This window comes from Micropterus salmoides, unplaced genomic scaffold, assembly GCF_014851395.1.
Source record: "Micropterus salmoides isolate LMB-PRFRI ecotype aquatic unplaced genomic scaffold, ASM1485139v1 Ms_hic_scaffold_11, whole genome shotgun sequence".
Taxonomy (NCBI): Eukaryota; Metazoa; Chordata; class Actinopteri; order Centrarchiformes; family Centrarchidae; genus Micropterus; species Micropterus salmoides.
The window spans coordinates 4,431,722-4,454,697 of record NW_024040152.1 but is presented as its reverse complement, the minus strand read 5'-3'; the positions used below and the strand labels follow the sequence as shown (position 1 = coordinate 4,454,697).

At 41.5% G+C, this 22,976-nt stretch overlaps 1 protein-coding gene across 3 annotated transcripts in view; it reads left to right on the top strand.

Moving 5' to 3' along the window:
* bbs9 (Bardet-Biedl syndrome 9) overlaps nucleotides 1–22,976 on the top strand; it is a 193,212-nt gene that overhangs the window by 58,054 nt on the left and 112,182 nt on the right. For all 3 annotated transcript variants that reach the window (XM_038710511.1, XM_038710510.1, XM_038710512.1), the window contains 4 exons: nucleotides 9,458–9,598; nucleotides 10,963–11,058; nucleotides 11,660–11,832; nucleotides 12,120–12,272. In XM_038710511.1, coding sequence (XP_038566439.1) covers nucleotides 9,458–9,598; nucleotides 10,963–11,058; nucleotides 11,660–11,832; nucleotides 12,120–12,272 — 563 coding nt within the window. The remainder of the gene's footprint in view (nucleotides 1–9,457; nucleotides 9,599–10,962; nucleotides 11,059–11,659; nucleotides 11,833–12,119; nucleotides 12,273–22,976) is intronic.

The window sequence follows — 22,976 nt, the reverse complement described above, 5'->3', positions numbered from 1 at the left end:
GTTTCTCCCCCTTCCTCTCCCTGTGTTTAGTGGTCCTGTTCTGTTTGTGGATTCTCTTCCTCTCCGTCGGCCATAAGGCACTGGTGCATGTGGACTCCCGTCAGGACAATCTTTGGCCCAGTGTGTGAGCTGTCCACAGGTGTAGCAACCAGTGAATCCTCTTGGCATGGGTTTATGTTGTCCTGTCGATGGTGCTTTCTGGTGTTGCATGGGGTGTGGCTTGGGATGAACTGATGGTATGGTTGGCCATGGTGGCCATGTGGGTGTAGGTGTGGTTTCTACTGGTGGCCTTTTCATTGCTGCAGCTACGGCCTGTTCAACCGCGTCTTGTATTTCTCCTGCAAATGATCCCATTATCATTTGTTTTTCGGGTTTATTTTTCTTTGCTTTGTTTATAATGTCTTCTTTTTCTGCTACTTGCATCTTCAGCAGTCTTTTGTTGAGGGCCTTTAACTCTTCATCATGTTCATCCTCTGTTTTGTTATATCTGCTACAGTGATGAGTCAGTTGGAGTCGCCAGTGTTCTTCATCCATGATGTTGAGTCCCGCAATGTCATTCAATTTGGCTTGGACTGCTAATGGGAGAGCCTTTATCACTCTGTCTCTGTACAGCATGCGATTGGAGGTGGAGTGATCATAGCGTTCTCCAGTGCTTTCCAACCATTCATCCTCACACCTTCTTAGAAAGACATGCAGCTCCTCATCAGGCATCTTTTTAAGGCTGTCCAATCCAGTAAGGGATCTTAGTGTAGGGAATTTATCTCTTACTGCCTCCCAGTAGACATTTCTGTATCTGTTGAAAGGTGTGTCATCTGCTTCAGTGGTGCATCTGGCTATTCCATCCAGTTCCCGGACTCTAATATTTCCTTCTATACGTCTTATGAGTGCTCTTATGTCTCCCAAACAGAGCTGGTCTCCTGCTGTGTATTTCTCACATTCGATGATCCATCTTTGTCCCCCTTTTTGTAGTGGTGGCAGTTTGGTCACTAATGCTTCCATGTCCCTGTGTTTCCAAGGCTGGTAGATTGTTGCTCCTCCTCCTACAGCCACCAGGGGGTATTGTCCTTGTGTTGTGCTTTCTATGTGTGATCGGGTGTGGCTTGAGATGGGACTGGTCAGGACTGCTCCTTCAGATGTGGGGGGCAGGGCAACCTTTACTTTGCCCCTTAGTCTGAGTGTACATGTTTTGTTGTCCTCTTCTTCTGACTCTGAGGAATCACTGGAGGTGTCCCCACCTTTTTCCTTCCTCTCAGGATGTGTCACACATTCCTTCTTCTTCCTTTCATTTTCTTCTTCACATTCTACATTGTCCTTCACTGTCATAACCAGTCCTATGTTTTTTAGGCTTTTTCTTACTCTTCGTCTTTCTCTTCTCCTCTTCTGTTTGTCTCTGCCTCAGTCTCTGTCTTTCACTTCCCAGCATGGTGGCTTCCTCCCTGAGCCTGAAGGCTCCATCTCCAGTGCACTCATTATCTCTACACATTTGTCCTTGATCCGGGGTGGAGAAGGATGGATGCACAGGGCTTGTCACTGGCGTTCTGGTGCCGCCACTTCCTGTTCTGCTTGTTTCCAGTATGCTCTGGGTCTCGCTTATCATTTGCTGTGCGTTTTGGGCCACAGCCAGAACCTCTGATATCACCTCATTCAGTTTTCGGTTTGCATCAGGAACTCCATCAACTTCCAGGACTCCTCCTGTTACCTGCATTAAGGGGGCTTGTACAGGTGGACGAGAGGGGGTAGGGAGCCTGGGTTGAGACAGCATGTATGGTGGGGGGGCAGTGGGAATCACTGAATGTAGTCTAAGGTCCTTAAACTCATTCTGCTCTTCCTTGGTGGTGTCTGAGTTGGCCTCTTTCTCTGAGCAAGCTCCACTGGGCTCTTCTGGGATGACATGCTTCACGTACATCAACAACTGAGAGACACGTGCCATACGTTTTGCAGCCTTGTCAAGGGCTCTTTTTGTTGATCCAAATCTTGGTTCTCCTTTCCTCTCCCATTTTGTTTGAGCTTTGGACGCTTCTCCTCTTTCATATCCTATTATCTGTGTTCTGTATGCTCCAGTAGGACATGGGTCTGCATCTCCTGGGATCAGTCTTCTGTCCTGCCAATCCATCCAAATTTTTTCCAGCTTCTTTTTTGTTTTTCTTCTGTTTCTCTTTTCTGTGGCTGCCTCAATTTTCTGGAAAATCTTATTCTTCCAGTCTTCTGTCGTAATGCTAGAGGATGGCTGCAGGGGTTGTTTGTCTGCCATTTTGCTAATTTGTCTATCCCTGACTTCTACAAATCAGTTTATGTCTTACTCTTTTGGTGTTTGGTGTGTACTAATACTAGAAATGAAATGGTATAACAGAAATAACAAAATAAACGATAAATGTTAATTATGTTTTTGATGACACTTGCTTCTGGATTTTATATGATCTGGTTTGCAAATGCTCACTATGACAGAAAACTCACAAATCAAAATTTTTCGTTTTTTTTTTATTATCTGTATTATAAAGGTAATACAAACATTAAAAACAATTGGTAAACTTTATTTAACTTACTGTCTGTTTTTATTTTTAAATTTGGATGTAATATTTTCTGACCACTAGTGGATCCTCTAGTAGCCCTGTTGGCATAAATGAAGAAATAAAAATAACTACAGTCCTTGTTGTAATGATTTAACTTCTCCACACAATGGAGCCACTGCTAGTCTACCACCCAAAGAGAGAGAGATCTCTTTGTTACAATGTAATGCTATCTGAATATTCCCACCCCGTGCAAAAATTAATAAAACGTGTATGGTACTGATTGTTTTCAACTCAATACCCCTCAGAAGCAGTCAAGAGAGAGTCATAAGAGTTGAATGTCTGTATCAATCTCTCAACAAAGTTTTTTCAAAGCACAAACAAAAAACAAAACATTGCTCAGTCACTACAAAACAGTGTTTTGAGACACTGCTTTGTTTAAAACACAATGCTTGAATAGCCTCCTTTTGACTCCTGATTTCAATGCAGACAATCCTTATTTACAAAGATTTTACTTATTTACAGTATGTACAGACCTATATTCAATTGATACCTATTTTCACACACACAATACTAGGCTCACTCTTGTGACCTCGGACCTCGGAAGGTACCGAACCTTCATACAGGTTTTCCACACTTAATACTAGGCGATACAAAAGGAACAAGACGGCGCTTCTCCTTTCGGTACCCCCGAAAAAACCCTGAATTTTCGAAACTCTAGGTTGCGCAGAAATAGGTAGACGGCGCTACTGTTTTCTGTACTCCCAAAAGACTCCGAAAAATTCAGAGAATTCTCGACCTACATACAGGTTTTATTTTTTACCTCTAGGATCACAAAGGCAGAAAATGAGAGGTCTTTGTATGGGACTAAGAAGCCGTCGTCACCGCGCTTCCCGTTTACCAACCCCTACTCCCTCACAGGGTTTCACCCTGGCTTTTTCAAAAAGACTTATTCCCGCCTTCGTGCCTCACAGAGACTGTCTCTGTCGCCGGCCCCACGGTCTTTCTATTTAAAATTTAACTGGGTCTAACCAGGCCGTCCGCCACGGACTTCTAATGTGCACTATTTACCATGGACCTTCATACAGGCTTTTAAGCTTTAAATAACCAATAACATACCATGGACCTTCATACAGGCTTTTAAGCTTCAGACAAACAATAACATACCATGGACCTTCATACAGGCTTTTAAGCTTCAGACAAACAATAACATACTATTGTTCTATATTGCCATCTCGAATGATATTTAACAATCGGTATTTTCACTTTAAATCACTTTAAAATATTAACGGACTTACGGAGTAGACGCTGCTTGATTCTCACACCTAAAATCTCCTATATAACCTATACAGAGTTTTGATAAAACAGGTCTCTGTTCTTACCTTTCGATATTTGGGCCCGTGTGAGAATCAGGCAGTCGTCCTTCTCCGGCTGAAGTTTTGTCCTGTCCTCCTTTTCTCAAAATCACGTTGGGGTCACCAATTGTTGCGTTTTTTCAGATTTTGAGAAAGGAGAGGCTCAGTCCAATGAAAATTAACAAGAAAATTTAATAAAAAATAGGTGAATAAAAGATGGCATTACAGAACAAACAACAAAACAAAAACACTGCAGTGGACTGGAAAGTTGTTCCTCTTTTCAGATTTACAGCTTACAGTCCCGATTCTCACCAAACTAATTGTTAATATCCTCCAGGTATGTGGGCGGGTTTTTTCCTTCAAATGGCTCAGGACCAAAGCCATTGGTCATTTGGTTACTTCTTCGTCACCCAATTAGGAAGGGTGTACCTTACTGCTCTATGGTACTTTTGGTCGAACAAAAGAGCGCCAATTCCCAGACGTGAAACCCCCTTCAATCTACAGGAATAAACAGTCTTTTGCTCTAAACTAATCATGGAGAACAACAGGGCTTGTCTACAAAATGGTTAACACCCTGTCTTAAGTGTCAATGAAACAGTCAAAAAACTGTCCTTCTGGCACTAAACAAAGAGGTGTCAGTTTTCTTTACATTACAAAGAGGATACAAACAATGGTTTAATCAACATTCTAATGAAATTGTCTGGCCTAAAACCCAGCAGGTTTACATTTGAAGAAAGCACTGAAACACTGGAGTACATTAAGTTTTGTTGTAACTTTTTAAAACTCAACATCACTAATGCAGAATAGCTGCATATGAACATGATTTGTTGAAGACTAGGGATTGCTGTGACTGTGTGTATCACAGTGGAAATGATAAAAAGACACAAACACACAAACACAAGGTATGAGCATGTGTGTAGTGCATGCAGTATCCTGACGCACACACACATCACAGAAATACACGCACCCACACACACACGGCTGACATCACTGCAGCTGTGGTAAGAACCTGATCCTATACAGTGATCCTCTGCTCAAATAAACCCTGTGGTCTCTCTCTCCCCCTTCTCTCTCTCTCTCACTCACACACACACACACACACACACACACACATGCAGATTCCAGATAATTTGAATGAGAGTCCTCTGAGACAGAAGTGCAGTGGAGGTACAGCAGCTTTAACAAGTAGCAGCAGCGGTGCTGAATTGTGATTTTAAGTGTGTTTAACAGTTGACAAAGCTTTATTTCCCACATCGCCAGCAGTGCGAGCAACTATTAGGAGTTATGTCTGGGGTCACATGTCACAGTAAATGACGTATCTGTGGATTCAGGTATCTACGCTCTTAAAAACTTAAACATCCCCAGCTGCAGATTACAGAAGACTGAAGTTCAGAACAAGCAGTGAATGAAATGAAGAATCTATAAGACAAACACAGTAACCTCAGTTTACTGTAACTGAGAAATGGTGTTTAGTCAGTTAGTCACTCTCTGGCTTCAGTCTCACTAAAATGCCTCCTCAGACACCAACAGTCTGCTGCGTGTCTTTCCACCGTGTCTTGTCATCCTTCATGTCATCAAACCTGACTCAAACTGTGACGTTTGACGTAGGCGAATGATGCCTGTGTTTATTTATTGCCACGGTGATGCTGACAAAATATGATCCAGCGTTCAAACTCCTCCTTCCTGTGACGAGATTGAGGATGCACATTTAGCAGATAAAGAATACATTTGAGTCAGTTGGAAATTGTGAACATTGTGTGTCCGTTCATGCTGATCAGAAAATATGAAAATGAATCACAGCCGTCTGATAAGCCTGGGATTTCATGAACTCATGCATGTTTTACTCTTAAGTGGACTTCCTGGATCCTATTTCATTTTCTTACTGGCACCTGTAGCAACATTTCCACACCAGCAAAGCCTCTCACGTTCATTTAATCACAAACTTGCAAGGCAAAAAGAGAAAAAAGGGAAAAAAAGGATTTTCGTTATGCAAATCAACGCAACAAAAGAATATACCTCTAACATAAGTACATTATCCTATCTTGTTTTCAGTTCATACAAATCTATGTGACCTTATCTAATTAATTTAAAGCCTAGACTATCTCAAAGTGTGTTTATTCACCTTTTCGTTCCCCTGGCTCCCTAAAGAAATACAAATTTAAAGCCATTGGTCTCAGTTTCAATTTAAGCTAAATTTTAATATTTACTACCTTCTGCTGTTCCTTGACACAACATTAATTGATTCCTGAGGCTCATGTGCAGCCACAATTAGCAATACAATACAGCAAAGAAAAAATAGGATGCCAATAAAGTTCAAATCAAACAGGCATAAAGATTTTGGGCAAATGTGGTTTGCGCATTCATATCTGGTCTTTGGGCAATACAGTAGGGATTTTACATTTACTGATACGACGTGGACAGGTTCATTTATTAGTGATAATTCAACACAATTATGTTTTTTTCTGTTATGTCATGTGTGTCTCTGTAATTAGATATTTAACATTATACAGCTGAAAGTCTGAAGGTAAATCTCTTTATTGAGGGTGTAACCTGGTGGCGACAACTTTGGAATGTACAGAGGTGGAGTGGAACAAGACGAGATTTATAACCACACATGCAACAGTGGTGACTAGTAAATGGCAATGCTGAATTTGAGATGGAAAAATGTTTCCCCAGGCCTTTTCCAGCTTTTCATGACCTCCACTCCCTTCCTCTTCCTCCATTTCAACCTCCTATTCCTTCTTCTCTACTTCCACCTCTCCTCTCTGTCTGTCATCTTGTCATCGTGTTTTAATCTCCTTCATCTCTTTCTCTGTTGTCTTTTCCCTGCTAGTGTCTTAGACTTTATTGCACTGCTTATATTTCCTCACCCTCTCTCTTTTTCCCCACCCATCATTAACACCATAAGGACTAGAGTTCCTTCTTTTATCTTACATTCCTCACAGCAGCCTGATTCAACACACTTTTAATAAGTGGACAAACCGAGTGCGAGTGGAAACATCCATTTTTTCAAAACTTTAATAGTGTCCATTACCCATAATCCTGGCAAAGACTTTGCTTGCTGAACATACAGTATCAACGGAGAAATAGAGTAAAATGGGTTAGCCTAAATTTCTATGTTCATTAGAGCTCCTCTGCATATATTTGTTTTTTTGGTTCAGCTGTCCAGACCCTGTGTAAATTAAATCTAATCTAGAGCTCAATCAGAGCTGATACAGATACAGTCTTAACACTAGTGGGTATTGATCCACGAAACGTTTTAACGTAAGTCTAGTGTTAGAAGCTCCACAGGTAGTGATTCAAATCGCACTTCTATATTTCATGTACTTGTGTGAATTTGGTTGCACAATAACAGAGTGAGGTGTCTCAATAACATTTGAGCAAACATTGCTGTGTTAAGATTATTTATTATTATTTATATCTATAATGATTGAATTGAATCAAAGCCCCCAGTTTCACTTGAGTTTTTTGTTTGTTTTTTGTTTGACTCTGGTCATCATTTGGATTTATAGTGAAAGAAACAGCAGTGCTGAATGTATATTTCCATGACGAGTATACAGGAAGAAAACAGTCTTTTCAAGGCACAAGATTGTTTAACAAAACGAAGTTTGTAGTCCCTTCATGCTACACACACAGAACTTTACCAATAATTAAATGTTTATGAAAATAGGGTAACATATAAAATAATATAAAATAAAACAATATATACAATTATTTATAAATACATACACCCTGAACATTCTGTAGTGCATTTTTTGATTTTGTGTCTGGGGTGAATGTAAACAGCAGCAACATCTTCACATTAAAAAGCCTGACATTTGGGAAACCGTGTCATTCTTGACTGTGTTTGAGCACCAAGTATCATCAATGTAAAACAGAATCCTCCTCCTCTCATCTTGCCGGAGTCTTTAAAGAACCATACCTGTTTCTGCCAATTTTTTATTCACTACACCACATATACTTTACCTTAGTGTTGACCTTTTTCCAAAGCTTACCACAGTGTTTTTGATTTGGTAAAAATGTTTTCCTTCCTTTCAGACAGCCAGTGGTTTCATTCATTCTGTATGTTATGAAATTCAACTTGGAGAGACTTGAAACCTGTTGGAGTCAGGCAATCCATCACAGTGTACATCATGTCTGCCCTGATTATTGTCAAAGTTACTTTAAAAACTCAGTGGTGCGGCTTGAAACCTGAAGCTTATTACTTAAAACCTCAAAACATGATTGTGTATTTTGGAGTAGATCTGCTTTAGATTTGTCTGCTGTTAGTTGATTGGGATTTTTTGCCAGAACGTTAATGCAATGTACACCTACTGGTGGGGGAATGTGACATTGAAGACATCTGAGTCAGTTAGATGTTGGAAAAAGAAAGAAAAGTGTAGTTATCACGAATAGCATTACTTTTCCAACATGGATCATGTATTTTAGTTTGAGTAATCCTACAACATATTCAATTTGACAAGTGGATCTAACCCTCTCTGTTCTGTTTGTTGGATGTGATTTGTTGCTGAACTTTCTAATCACCCAGGACAAGGGTGGTCAATGAGAAATTAAGCGAGAGAGGAGAGAAGTGGACCACAGTCACTGGTCCTCTCTAAAACACCATCCATTTACTTTCTCTCTCCTTGCCTTGCCTCTGTTTTCCTTGGCTTCCCTTCTCCTTCTCTCTCTGCTTCAGTTCATGTATTCAAACCAAATTGAATTATTCATATAATCACATAATAATTGCATGTACTGTATGGAATGAAAAGGTGCACAGTAGTTGAAGGTAATTATTACTATCTGTAATAACCTGGAACATTCCATGATTAAACTGTCCCTCCCTCCCACCACGGCTGTCGATTGTCTTATTATTACTCTTTCAGTCTCTCTCACGCTGCTTTATTTCTGCTCGACTCAGGTTTTCTCCCACTCCTGTCGTTAGCTCTCCTCCTGTCCCCTGGTTCCCTCGCTCCATCTCTTCTTAACAACTGTTTTCCTCCATCTGTCCTTTCCCTTGCTCTGTTATTCTAGCTAAGTGTAGATTTCTGCCAAGCTCAGCACTGCTTAAGATCAGGACATAGTTGTAGTTGGCCTTAACTCCTCTTTTTTTCCTCTCAGAATTTCCCCCCACTTTTCAAAAAACTTCCTTTTCGGCTCTTCGACAAACACCCTTCCAAACCTGGTGTTGATGTTGAGTCTCTAGATCTCGTAGCTCTCACATACTTGTGTAATCTGAATATCTGCAGTGTTGACTGTGTTAACAAATGTTAACCTGACTGCTGTTTGGAGAGAAAGCCCATAAAGCGATGTGCCGACCTCGTTTCATTCGCCGTAGGGGAGTTTGTCGGAGAAGGGTGCCACTCAGAGGGGAAGTGGGCTTTTTATTGTTCTTCTCTGTTAACCAAAATAAATCAAAGTAATGAAGAAATTAAACTTTTTTGGTTTTAATTTGCAAATAAACACTTAACCTTAACAAATAGGAGTAAACACCCTTGGCAGCTCAGTGGCATTGCTACAAAATGGAAGATGGAAAGCACTAAATTGTGGAGAAAACGCAACATAAAAAATGATTTTTCAATTTTGCTATATTTTGCTATATTTTGCTTTTCTCAGGAGTTCCCAGGGTTCTTCAGTCCAGGTTCAGTCTTCCTCTGGCATTGGTGTGTGTTCCTTCCTCTCCAGCCAAAACAACCAAGTTTAAGATCACTGTGGACACCAACCAGCCACCAGTGGACCTCAACTCCATCTTCCCAGGTCATACACATCCAAACACAACAAAAACACTTACACATGCCGATGCTGGTGTCAGTTCTCCAAACAGCCAATGTTCTGCATTTGAATCACACATTTTCTATGACTCAAAACACATTGCTTTGTTCAAGGCTTTGGCAGCGGAGACAGCTGTATGATGTTAGCAGTGTTTTTGTAAACTGAACAGTGAATGCACACCCCTGATCCATCTTAAAGCTGCCAGTACTGACCAGCATGTGATTGGAGGGGTTAATTGAATTGCCCCAAAATCTCTGGCTACAGTTTATTGCAGTTTTTGCACATATTTTAGTTAGTGGAACAGTGCCTCCATCCATACAATGTTAAAGTCACAGGAAAGGCAATTATTTGATTTTGTTGAACCTTCAAAATGAACAAGCACCTATTAGAAATACATTTGCTTTGTTGCTTGACAGCTGTATATTTTTTTTAATGGTTTGCTGTGGGGTAGATTCTCTCTGGGCCCAAGAGTGTGACGTGACCTGCAGTTTTGAACTGTGATTTAGCACAGGTTAAATTCCTGGTGTGGAGCACAGCAGATTCACATTAAGGGGGGTTGGGGCTCAGCAGGTAGAGTGGGTTAGCCACTAATTGCAGGATTTGCGGTTCGATCCCCAGCTCCTTCTTTCCACATGTTTAAGTGTCAAAACACTAAACTGTGTGTGTGTGTGAATGAGTGAATGGGTGAATGAGATGCAAACTGTGCATTGCTTTGGATAAAAGTGCTGTATAAATGCAGTCCGTTATAGTCAGATAAAGTATCAGTGAGGAATCTGTTTTTTCACACTGGCATTATAATACATGTCTGTTCAGTTCATCTGAGATGGATACTGATAGGTCGTACAGCTATTGTTGCTTAACAACTGAGGACCAATGAAGTGGCCACCGGAGGGCGTTACACAAATCCAAATGACATGAGCAACGGAAAGCGAGGGGAGGGAATGAGACATGTGTAGCTGTGCGTGTGCATACATTTACATGAGTAATCAACTATTGTGTATTTGTGTGTGTGTGGTTGTGTATTTATACGAGTGTGTTTATGCGTGTTTATTTATTTGTGATTCTGTGTGTGTGTGTGTGTTTCAGCCCTAAGAGTTCAATTTCTCAGTTATCTGACAATCGGCTGCAATCAGCAGCTCTGACGTCTAAACACACACTCAGTGTCCATCATTGTGTGCTTTTTGTGTAAAGAGGGATTTGTGTAAGCTCATGCCTGCTTATACTGTGCGTCTTTGTGAACATTGTGACTGTATCTTGTTCACCTTTGTTGGCGTCTTGCATCATGATAGGCCGTCCTATCTGTCTCATCACACGGCTGCCTGTCTTTCTCTCTGTCTCTCGCTCTGCAGAGTTTTCAGCAAAATCAGCAGATAAGGATGGGAATAGTTTGGCTTTCCAGTTCCTGTCAGGAGCCAAGGTTACTGTGCTGGCTTCTAAGACCTCCCGTGAGTCTGACCGCAGCACTACATGATGAACAGGATTTTCATAACACTAGTTTACCTTCAGGAAAACTGGTTTACATATATGAGGGGGATCATCTATCTCTAATACAGTACTGCTTCAGGGCTGTAAACATTTTCCCAGATGCCATTCTCAAATGGTGTCTATAACAGTTGATGTATCCCTTGACCTCTTGCTATGTCTCTTTGCAATACTTCACTTCATAAGACCTAAGATGTATCTTAATTTCACATGTTGACACCTTTCAGAACCTTGTGATACATTTCATTATGACTCTAAAACTGCTTTTAACCTTGATCCCTTCATTTCCCCGTCTAGCACCTAGGAACCTTTTGATATCTTTCATTATCTCTTGGTGTCACACATACCCTTTGTTAGTATTTAATTTCCTATTTGTACATTTAGTCTCTTTTGTTGTCTTTGAATGCATTTTTGCAACAACTCAATGCTGATTATTAAATTGGCTGTACTCTTTACTTTTTAAAATAGCTTTTTAAATTTAATTTTCATTCGTATGTCTTGTAACGTTACTGTACCCAGCCCCTGTGGAAGTGTCTCTATCGATCTGTTTGTTTGTCTTGTCAGAGCGTTACCGTATTCAGAGTGACAGTTTTGAGGACATGTGGTTGGTGGTGAAAGAGTTGGTCCAGAGATTCGACCGGCATTTCTCCAAACTGGGAGTCAAAGACTTCAAGAAAAGCTTCAGTGGGCCGCTACCGCTGCAGGAGTACTTCCTGTCTCTGGACCACCACTTCCAGGTACACACACACACACACACGCACGCACGCACGCACGCACGCACGCACGCACGACATGATAAATTGAAGTCAAGCAGCAAACAGGACTGCAAATCCACAAATACCAGAGGAAAAAAAAGTTAACATTAAATACAGTCAACTATCCTTACAAAAGGATATCGATACCAGTTGTAGTTGATCTCTCAGTTGACCTTAAGAATGACCTAAACAATCACTTCCAAATAAATAATATGTCTTCTTGTCTCCCTTTTGTTTTGGGTGTGTGTTTGTTTGTGTGTGTGTGTTAGCTGCGTGTCAGTGGTCAGCAGTACCAGGATCTGCTGTCAGAGCGGGCTGTCCAATTCAGAGCCATCCAGCGTCGCCTGCTGACTCGATTCAAAGACAAAACCCCGGCACCCCTTCAGAACCTGGACACATTGCTGGACGCCACTTATAGCCAGGTCAGACACACACACACAGAGTCACATAGTTCTGCTGGGAGACTGGGGTGCTCACATGGGTAATGATGGCTGATTGGAAGGAAAAGCTCGTCTGATGTGGTTTCTGGAAGTATCTTAAGGTAGAAACTTTTTATGGATAAGAGCCAGGTGAAGTTGTTGAGTTGAGATGGGATCCAAGCATCCAAGGGCAAACTGAGGACATGCAGGTGGCTATGTATCCCATCTGGCCTGATAATAACTCAGGAACCCCCAGGGGTCTCTGGAGGACATTACTGTGGAGAAGAAACTAGGCAGCCTTCATTCGTCTGCTGCCACTGCAACCTAAGCGGCGGATAATACTTAGATTGAACTTTTATTTGTCCAAATCTTGAAGTACATTTTCTACCTTAGAGAGTAAATCTCACTCTCACACTCTCTCTCACTCACACACACACACACACACACAGACACACAGTGATGACGTGTTAGTGTAGATTTACAGTGTGAGAGTTGTATTCTGCTGATTTATGGACTTCCTCTCCCTTTAGATGATTAGCTGTGAGCTCACACCCAGTTGAACACACACATGCCCAAAGTCACATTAGTTTACAGTTAAAAGCTTTTACAGAAACACTGTGTGTGTATGTGCTGTAGTTCAGGTCGGAGTAAAGCTGATTTCAAAACAAAGAAGCCGTTAAGCTTTTGTCTCGCCCTTTGTTTAAGTTTGACGTATGGGAGGGTGGAACTGCGTTTAGCACCTCTGTGATAGTGTGTGTGTACGTGCGCGTGTGTGTGTACAACAAAGTGATGGTTCCTTGCCCCTGGTGTTTACTCTAGAGGCCGACTTGGCAGTCATCAGCTCCACCGTCCATTAGCTTCTCATTAGCGTATCGAGGCTATGTGACTTCATCTCTTCATTAGCTGTTAAAGATGTCAGTACGTCACTTTTTGGCTCTCTGTGATCAGAGCCACTCTCTCTGTCCAGCATGGTGCTCTCACAATGCATTAATTTAATGCACATTAACTTTCAAAGTTTAGAGACATTGTTGGAGCTTAATGAGAGAAAATTAATGAGCTTGTTGAGGTTCTCAATGCCATTCTAACCCAAATAAACTTTGTTCACCTCAGGCTGGCTTGGTTGTCGCCAGGACAAGCCAGTTCTTAAATTGTCTGTCTTAAATGTTAATGTACTCACTCTGTTTAATGTCTACTGGCTTAACAGTTTAATAAGCAGTAATGTAATGTTTTAATGCACACTGGACAGAGATAAATAAATAACAATCAGCAGGTAATTTGAATACATTGTGATAAAACTGGTAATTATAATTTATTTTATTATTATTATTATTAACAACAACAACATTTTATTATGACCTGGCTCAAAAGGCCACAACAAAAGGGAGACACACCATGGTATAAGTTTAACAAAATATGTTGTTTTAAACCAAAGTTAACCAAATTTAAGAAGTATTTCAAACTAACATTAAAGTATGAGGTATGTAGTCTATGGTTTCAGTAGTGTCTGTGCAGGATGATGGTTGCATGAGTGTATGTGTGAAGGTGTTATAGTTTGCAAAACAAGATAAATACCACAACGCAAAAGTCCAAGCAAACTAAATGGGGAACCCATGGAGCCAGCCCGCAGGGAGGTCTGACCAGGCCTCGACAGCAGCCTCTTTGCAGAATGAGAAGACAGTCCCAAATACTCTACAGGGCAATTAGCCTAGGTGCCCAGAGCCACTGCAATCAGCTCCTCCTTCACGAGAGAGAGAGACAGGCCACACTCACTCATGACCCCACTGGGCGTCAAAATATAGAGATCCTGCAATGTTGCTGCTGTATTGAAAGGCAGGGAGAAACCTCCAGGTTCTTAAAGAAATGTTAATCTATAGCTTTTTTGTGAATCTGTAATTAAATGTGGCCAAACTCCACCTACTGACCACCTGTCTCACCTTCGGGAGACACAATGAGACACAATGGTAAGTTACAGAACTTACACCCATCTGACACCTGTACTGCCCCCGCTCAACTGCCTTAAAATTCTAGAGCTGCGTTTCGACCAAAGGAACTATATAATTAACTAGGAACCTTTGGAGGAAGTCACTGTTTTTCCACCGGAGGGACCAGGGTCTAAATATAGTTATGGGGTCTTCATTTTACCCCCAAAAAGTCACTGCTCAGGAGGTAGTACTTTCTGAAAGTACCGGTACTTTGGGGGGCGGGGCTTGCCTTGCAGTGAAATTCTGAATGGGCGAGTAGAGGCTGCTGGCTTTAACTGGAGAATGTCAGCTGTTTTTCTACGACTGCTTGTCTCTTTTCCACCTTTGTTTGCAAACCAATAAATCACAATCAACAGTCAAATAGCACACAGGTCTCGCCGATGTCCGCCTGAGATCGTATGTTGGCATTAAATATATTGGAAGTAGCAGCCAGCGTGCAGCGGTGTGTTTACGCTAAATACTGGGTCCGGAGTTGTTGTTTTAAGTTTCAGTCAGGAGGATTTTACACAGAGACGAAGTCTGTGTCCTCCTCTCCGAAACAAGCGGAACAGCTGATTACAGCAGGTAAAATAAAGCTCGTTAAACATCACGTTACTCAGGCAACACAGACGTGAGTGCTGCAGCTGATCTACAGCTTTTGTCGGCTGGAAATGTTTTAATAACCTTCCAAACTGTCCCGATTTCATTTTTGTGTTGCTTTCTCTCTGTGCTGGAGTTATTTGAAGAACTTGATGGGTTTATCCAGTTTGTTATTAAATGTGTAACAAACTTTATCGTGTGTCTCTTCATTATAGCTCCCACACAAAAAAGCTGCTTTAATGGTCAAGCAAAGCCTATAGTTTTTCATTATATTCCAGTCAAATCTGATGTTCATTTATAAATGTTGCTCATGGATAGTGGTTACAAATAATGATCGCTTTGTATGGCTACAGCCTATATCAGCTGGTTAATTTGCTTAATCTTCGCAGGTCTTTAGACCACGGTGGAGACGCTGAAGGAACCTTTTAGTTTCTTGAAAAGAGATCTGGGGACTTAAAGGTCCCCAGTACCTTTGGTTGAAAAGCGGCTTATGTATCCCCATGCAACCACAGCTTGACTTTGGTTCCAGCTGGATCGGTGATCTTGTTAACAACTTTCTGACACTACAAGGGAACAGGAAAAACTAAAACATATATAACGGGGAGGCTGTGGCTCTGTGAAAGACCAGGGTTCAATCCCCCACTGTGACCCATCCACCAATGTGTCGCTGAGCAAGACACTTAACCTCAAGTTGCTCCAGAGACTTCTGACACAAATAATCGTAAGTCGCTTTGGATAAAATCGTCAGCTAAATGAATAAATGTAATGTAATAAATGTAATTATACAAGCAGCAGCATGATGAGCTGTAGATAAAAATGGCTCATTCTAAGGTAACAATAAATGACCCTCATACCTGAAGTATTTTGGTTATGTTTCTGTCAGCATCTACTTGTTAACCTAAATGAACTGAAACCAATTGAGCTCGGTGCACGGTTGTTCAAACGAGCGGAAGACCAGAAACAGACCTTACAGAGCTGTGTAACTTTGTGTAACCTCTTCAAACTTTATCACCAATGTGCAGTTTGTATTACCTGTCAAATTGCCATTGTCCTAACGACTCTAGTTCTTTCGCTCTGTCAAATATCTAGCTCTGATATCATGATTCGGCCCCCTCATGCTAATGCTTTCTGCTGTCACTCCTGTCCATCACCCTTTCTTTCTCTCGGTCTCTCTCTCTTTCTTCCTTCCTCTCTTCCCGCCATCCAGTGGCTCGTATGCGGGAAGTTTCTGACACACTATACACTCTGTAATGTATACACACGCCATAATGGAGGTTATCGACGGCTGGTCGGAAGAGTGATGAATGCATCAAATTAATAATTAATGTCAGTATTAGGAGTCATGCTGCAGAAGCCAGGCCTAGCGCAGCAGTTTGCCTTCTGTAACAGGACAGATTTCTTGAAGGTACATCCCCATCCCCATTTTTAAGGTTGACAAGGGGTTAGAGACGTCTAAAATATAATATGCTTTTAATTTGATTATTTGCTGTGCCTTTTTCATCAGTCTGTGTGGAATGTCTTTCCTTGATTTCTTTTTTTTTTTTGCCTTTTGCTCATGGTTTCTGGCTTTCCCTATGTCTGCCCTTTCCTATTTTTTTAAAATTTATTATCATTTATTTTTCTTGTATATTTCCTTATTTTATTCATTTTCTTCTGTGGAGATGGTAAACAAACCATTTTATAGTCCTTAAATTGGTGATGGCGCATAGATAAGATGCTTGCCTCCTTACATCCACCATTGTGTCCCTGAGCAAGACACTTAACCCCTAGTTGCTCCAGAGGCGTGAGACCTCTGACATGCATAGCAATTGTAAGTCGCTTTGGATAAAAGCGTCAGCTACATGAATAAATGTAAATGTAAATTATTCAATTTTCATGAGTTGCTTGTTTAACTCCTTGCCCAGAGGTACTTCAGTAGTCCTGATGTAGAAAGGAAGGATGTTGTTCCTTCACCTCTCATAATCTTTTTTCTGATCAATATCAGGCCTTTTAATGGACCTTCACCAGAGGACTACTTAGGAAATAGAAATATTATGGTTGTTTACCTCACGAAGCCGCGGCTCCATGCCAGCAATCACACTGTTGTTAGAATGGCAAAAGAATGTGCGGCCAATCAGGAATGCTGGTGAACCAGGCACCTCTTTCATTTCGGCCCGGAGGAATGTCTGCTGGCTAAATTTTCTACATCAATCTTGGGTGATGGGTGTGGGGGGGGGGATTTCCCCCTCGTTAGCGGTCTGTGTCTCCACATGCAGCGGCCGGCCATCGCCGACGAGCCGTCAGAGATAAGAGGAACGAGCTCCCTGTGAGAATACTTTGTGGTCGGCTGTGCATTTATGCAACAGAGGATAATATTTCCATTGTTCATGCTGCCTTTATGGGCCTATATTTTATTCATTAGTTCCTAAGAGCTAGTGAGCCACGTCTTACTTTATGTGTATATACGTGGAAGCGCAGGAAGCTTTTGGTGTACCGACCACAGTGGCCAAAATACACACCATGTTTGAACCGTTTGACCAGTCGAATATGATTGATGAGTTTCAGAACAGAGTAAGACCCATGAATGATTGTTTGTTACGTGTCAAAGTGGCTCGTTGAGAAGACAAACCAGCTATGGACAAAATTCACTGGTTTGTTTAATCATTGGTAGTCATTTCCAGCTCTACCCTGTGAGTATTTCTGTTTTCTGTCCTGGACGAAGGTGTGTTTCTCCTCCACCTCCCACCTCTATCCCTCCTTAAAAAGCCATCAGTCATTGCAGCCCCTGTGTTTTACACTCTCCCCTCTAACTGGTGTTTGATTAATCTGTAGCAGCCAGAGGTTAGCCAGGCTCTAGGGCTGCTCGGCTAACTAACTCGCTAACCTCTCAAATTCAAGGGGAATCCAGGACTGTCAATCAAAGAAATAAAAACTAAAAGCCCTAAAAGGAGTTTGGGGAAATGGATGAAGAGAGGCCAAAGGGGGCAGAACAAAGGGAGGGAGGCTTTTCAGTTTCCATAAATATTTTCACCGCCGCTGTTTCCTCTGGAGGTGAAATGTCCGTCGTTTGTTAGTATTAGCATTAGCGCTGGGCTAGCAAACGCTGACGTCTGGGAGGTGGTGGTGGGACTCGAGGGCCTGGTCGGGCCGGGCCGGGCCAAGCTGAGCTTCCCTGTAATTATGAGTTCAAACGCTGTTAGAGAGCAGCTTGCTGACTGACGGGGTGACTGACAGGCCGTCCAGGGGCCTCGTAGGGCCCCTAATGGAGGCTTCTGGTAGACAGCAGCTTGATTTATCTGGCCCCAAATGAAGCTCTAAACATGGCTAAACACAGATCCCACTGTGGAGTGCAGGACCACCGCCATTAACAGCCGGGCCTCTCACTCTGTGTCAGTGTCTGTGTGTGTGTATCTAACATGCATGCATGAGGAAGTGTGCATTTTAGGCATGTATATATGTATGTGTACTCAAGTTTCATATGGCTTTTAGTGTGTTTTCACATTCATGACTGTGCGTGAATTAATGTAAATAATCATATTTCAGTAGATTTTGTGTTGCGCACTGGTGATGGCATGTGTCCAGTGTTCATAGTCAAGCATTTTAGCAGATTATGTCCGCATATTTCTTTCCCTGTGTTTGCATGTGCACTAGAGTTCTTTACGGGCGGACCAATCCAAAACATACTCACACCTGATATGCAAATAAATATATATATTTTTCAGCAGAGACCTGATCCGAAGACGGTCCGAATGTTTCCGAGGGTAACTGGATGTGATCCATAATGCAGGAATTGAAGAGTCCCAAATAGAAAAAGACAGTGTTGGCAGCAGAATGGTACTCCACTTAACTAGCAGTTACGGTCGAAAAAGAGCAATGCAGTTCACATTCTGTCTCACATCTAAAAAAAATGTCTCCTGTGATGATTATGACACAGCACTGAGCTGATCAAGAGTCCGGATGGATCAACACAGTATGGACTCCCAGGCCTGCAGCAATACAACAAGAATTTACCTGAACCAAAGAAGACTAGATATAATTTGGAGCTGACCCGTCTCAGTCCTGGGTCAGTGAAGATTAGGGCTCTGTATGAAATTTTGTGCATATATTTGTACATGAGTAACCCTGCGTCCACGACCAGCCTGCTTGTGTCTGTGCATGTACTCTACTACTCTCAGTTGACATGTGTGTTTGTGTTTCTGTGTGTGTGTGTGTGTGTGTGTGTGTGTCTAGTGTGAATGGCAGGCTCTTAGACAAACACACAGGGTTACCTATCAGATTAAAGGACCGACGGGAGCCGAGGAAACTTCCTCTCTCTCTCAATCATTTTCCCCTAGGAGATGTTTCACCCCAGGAACACACACATTTACACCCATCAGTACTTTCTCTCTTTCTCTTTTTCTTTCTCACACACACACACCCCTCTTGAGGCTGAACGGAGCAGAGAGAGGTGATGGTGGTCTGGTTTGTTTTCCCTCAGACAGTCTGTTTATGTGACTGTCTTATCAATGAATGGCTGTCTTTCATTCAGCTGTCTGACACTCAGTGGTCTGTGTATGTGACTATGCGCGTGTGTCTCTGATGGGAGTGGGCGGCCTCCTGGGTGAGGGATGTTGTCTTTTTATTCCCTGATGAGGAGCCACTGCAAAGCCAACCCTACCTATGTACAGACACACACAAATGCAGACCCACAGAGCCTGCCCAGGCCATAGCCGGGGGGTTGCTGTAGTTATTGTGGTGAGGACGCGTCTCAGGTCTTATTTAAAGTCAAAATGTTCAACATTTCAGTCAGGGTTTATCTGCTCATTAATTTAACCACGATGAGGTCCTTTAATGTCTTTCTCTGCTTCACAACTTTGATTAGTCATGAACAAACGGAAATCAGCTGGCGTTGAAAGCCTTATTTCATTATTCTAGATTTAAATTGGTCTTCAGTTCAATTCCAGTGAGCATTAGGTCATTAAAAAGTCTGTTTAAAGTTAGAATGTTTCAGATTTACATTTGTAAACCTTGTAATATCAGTAGGATCAGATAACTGTTCTGTGATAGAGCTTTGGTTCTCAGCCCAAAACCGAATCTGCCCCTCCCTGACCACCACCAGACGGGTTTGGACTGAGTCTGGCTCTAATTTCTCTCAAACCCCTCAGGCTTGATTAGGTCAAGTTTCATTTTATTTATCTTCCTCAGATTTTAATCAGGTCCAGGCTCATTAAATGCTGCAGCGGTTGCGGGCAGAATGGTATACAATCAGTTCCAGTAGGGTCAGATTTTTGGACGTGACATAAACTGTAGTATGAAAGTGGTGTAAAAACAGAGGGAGGAAGAGATGCCGAGGATGAAGCATCTGCACTGGTCTTTATCAGACAGACATACATGACCTGCCAGAGGATTTCCTCATAGATGTGGTTGAGCTGGAGGAGACTTTATTATTAACATATGGATGTGGTCGGCGCGGGAGGGGTAGGAGACTGTCGAGGAGGGGATCAGAGGATGAAATGCAAAGATAGACAGAAGAGATAGACTGGTGATATGTGCAATAAAGACAAGACAGACATAGAAAAATAAAGAATGATATTATTGGATATACCAAATATAAACACATATGAAAAGGTAGAAAGATGAGGAGATAAAACAAGAGAGATTTTTACTGAAAAATGGGGGAGGCCAATGGAAATACAAAGAGATTAAGCGATATAAACACAAATAAATAACTGCAAATCAAAGATGAACTAAATATGGAAGAGAGGGATGGTACAGATAATGCAGACAAAATGATGGAAATACAGACATTGCTCAATCTTTCTTAGCATCACAAGAAAGAACTATTGTGATTCAAAGATATTCTGATGCAAAAGAATTGGTTATTGTGACGAAACATATTAAAAGACACAAGCTAAATATAGATAAAATAAAAGAGATAGAAGAAACATGAAAAGAAAGATTCGAATCAGGCAGATTGAGCGGGAGACAGTCGTAAATGATCTCCTCCTCCCTCCTTTCCTTCCTGTCTTCTGATCCCACAGCTGAAGGTATCAAAGAACAAATCTGACTTTTATTGTCTGTTTTTATTTCCTATTGATCTGCTTTCATCTGTTTGCTGTGATCTGTTTGAGTGATCCAATCTTTCCATCAAACCACAGAGGGCAGGTGAACGAAGGGAAAGGAAACCAATGACCTTAAGAAGCAGTATAAGACAGAATTGCACAAACACTAGGAAAAAGCTGATTAATCAGTTTAGGGCATAAAGCACCAATTAGTAAAAGTAAAGTGAATTATTAAATGTAAAGAGCAAAAGAAATTAAAGACTAGAAAAGCAGGAGTAAGTAAAGTGAAAACATTAAGATAAAAGACACCGTGACCATCTTCAGTTAAAGTAATTTTACTGCCTTAAGGTAAATGAAAAATTCCTTTAGTAGTCTGAAGAGACAGTCATCCGTGCTGTCCTGCTGTGCTTCACTTACCAGTCTTCCTGCCAAAATATTCAAACTGGAGTTTTGATCAGTGAATATATTAAGAAAAAGTTTCCCACCATGCTTACCACATCATTTCTCATTGTGTCCTGTTGCTGGGCACCAAGCAGAGATTTAATAAATCATCCATGTTGGAAAGCTGTCGTGCTGCGAGGAGATTAGAAAAGCAGAGATTATAGAATGGAGGCTTTTTTCCTGCAGCTTTAATTAAACAGTCTGATAGTTCAGTGCCAACAGTGCAGGCCTGATTTTACACCCCTTTGATAATGGACACTGACCTGGGAAATCTGTAGCTCCACCATCACCGTGAACCAACTTGGTATAAAGATCATCTGGACCTGGATCCCAGATCATTCTACTTGGTGTCAAAGGGCAATTTTGTTTCAAAACTCCCTGCCTCTTTTTTTCTGCCATTGAAGGTTTGACTGTAACATACAAAACCGCAGCAGGGTGCTGTTTGCATTCTGCTTTGATCGCGGAAGGCTTTTGTTTGGCCATAGAATAAATGAAATCAACTTTGCAGCTCTCAAGACAATGTGTGGAGTTTCATGCTGTCGGCCACATCGACCACAGACTGTAAACTTGTATGCTTTCAGTGACGTTAGGAGTCAGAAGACCACAGTGAAGTAGTGATTGGAAACGTCTATTTGTGTGCTCTGGTCTGCACTAGTCAAATCAATTTTATTTGTACAGCCCAATATCACACATCTCATATTAGCCTCAGGGGGCTTTAAAGTCTGCACAGCACAACACCATCTTAGGTAGTGACAAAGTAGGAGGAGTGCATGAGGTAGTGCATTGGGCTTTTCAGTATAAAAAGAAGAAAACTAAAGTAATTGAGTAAAGTAAAGTAGTTTTGTGAAATAAAAGTTAAAATAAATCAAGATAGGAAATAAAGAAAGACTCCCTGTATATTAGGGGTGAAGATGCGACCATGAACCACATTGAAATTTACTTTCTGTAAAGCAGAGAGTAAAATAAAAAAGCCACTGTGAAGTAAACTTACAGATGAAGTGGAGAGGAGTAGAGAGAGGTTTGGAGTGAACAGAAATCAGAAAACTAAAATTTTGTTGAAAAAAGGTGTTGGAGTGGACATTAAAGGAATGTACAATAGAGTACTAAGCCAAGTTCCAACCATTGCAGCAAAGTAAATTGTTGTAATCTTATCAGATTGGTTGTGTTGTATAATTTATGTCTGGTCCCAGCAGGACTCTGTTTGCAGGTCTGTAGAGGATACATCCCAATAATAAGATTACACACCAGCATACTTTATATACACACACACACACACACACACACACACACACACACACACTATGCTCACATGATAGAGGAAATTTGCCACATGCATCGTATTTTTGATGAAAAAATTCCTGTTCGTTAAGGAAATACCATTTCAACAATGATCCCTGTGTGTGCATGTCAGTCCATTATTGAATATAGTTGTGTATGGAGCGCGCATTGTGGTCTGCATGTATGGAAACCATATGCACAAAGGGACAAGTTGGCAGTCTGTCGACTATAATACAGTTGAACAATATATACAGATCTGCATTCAGAGCTGTGGCTAATGGATTTTGAGCAGAGGCTGGAAAACCTTTGTGCATGTGTTTATGTCACTGTTTCTGGTAGCAGATACAGTGGAATGGCGGAGCTGCACCAAAATGGAACGTTTTCTAAATGGAATGAGTCAGATATTT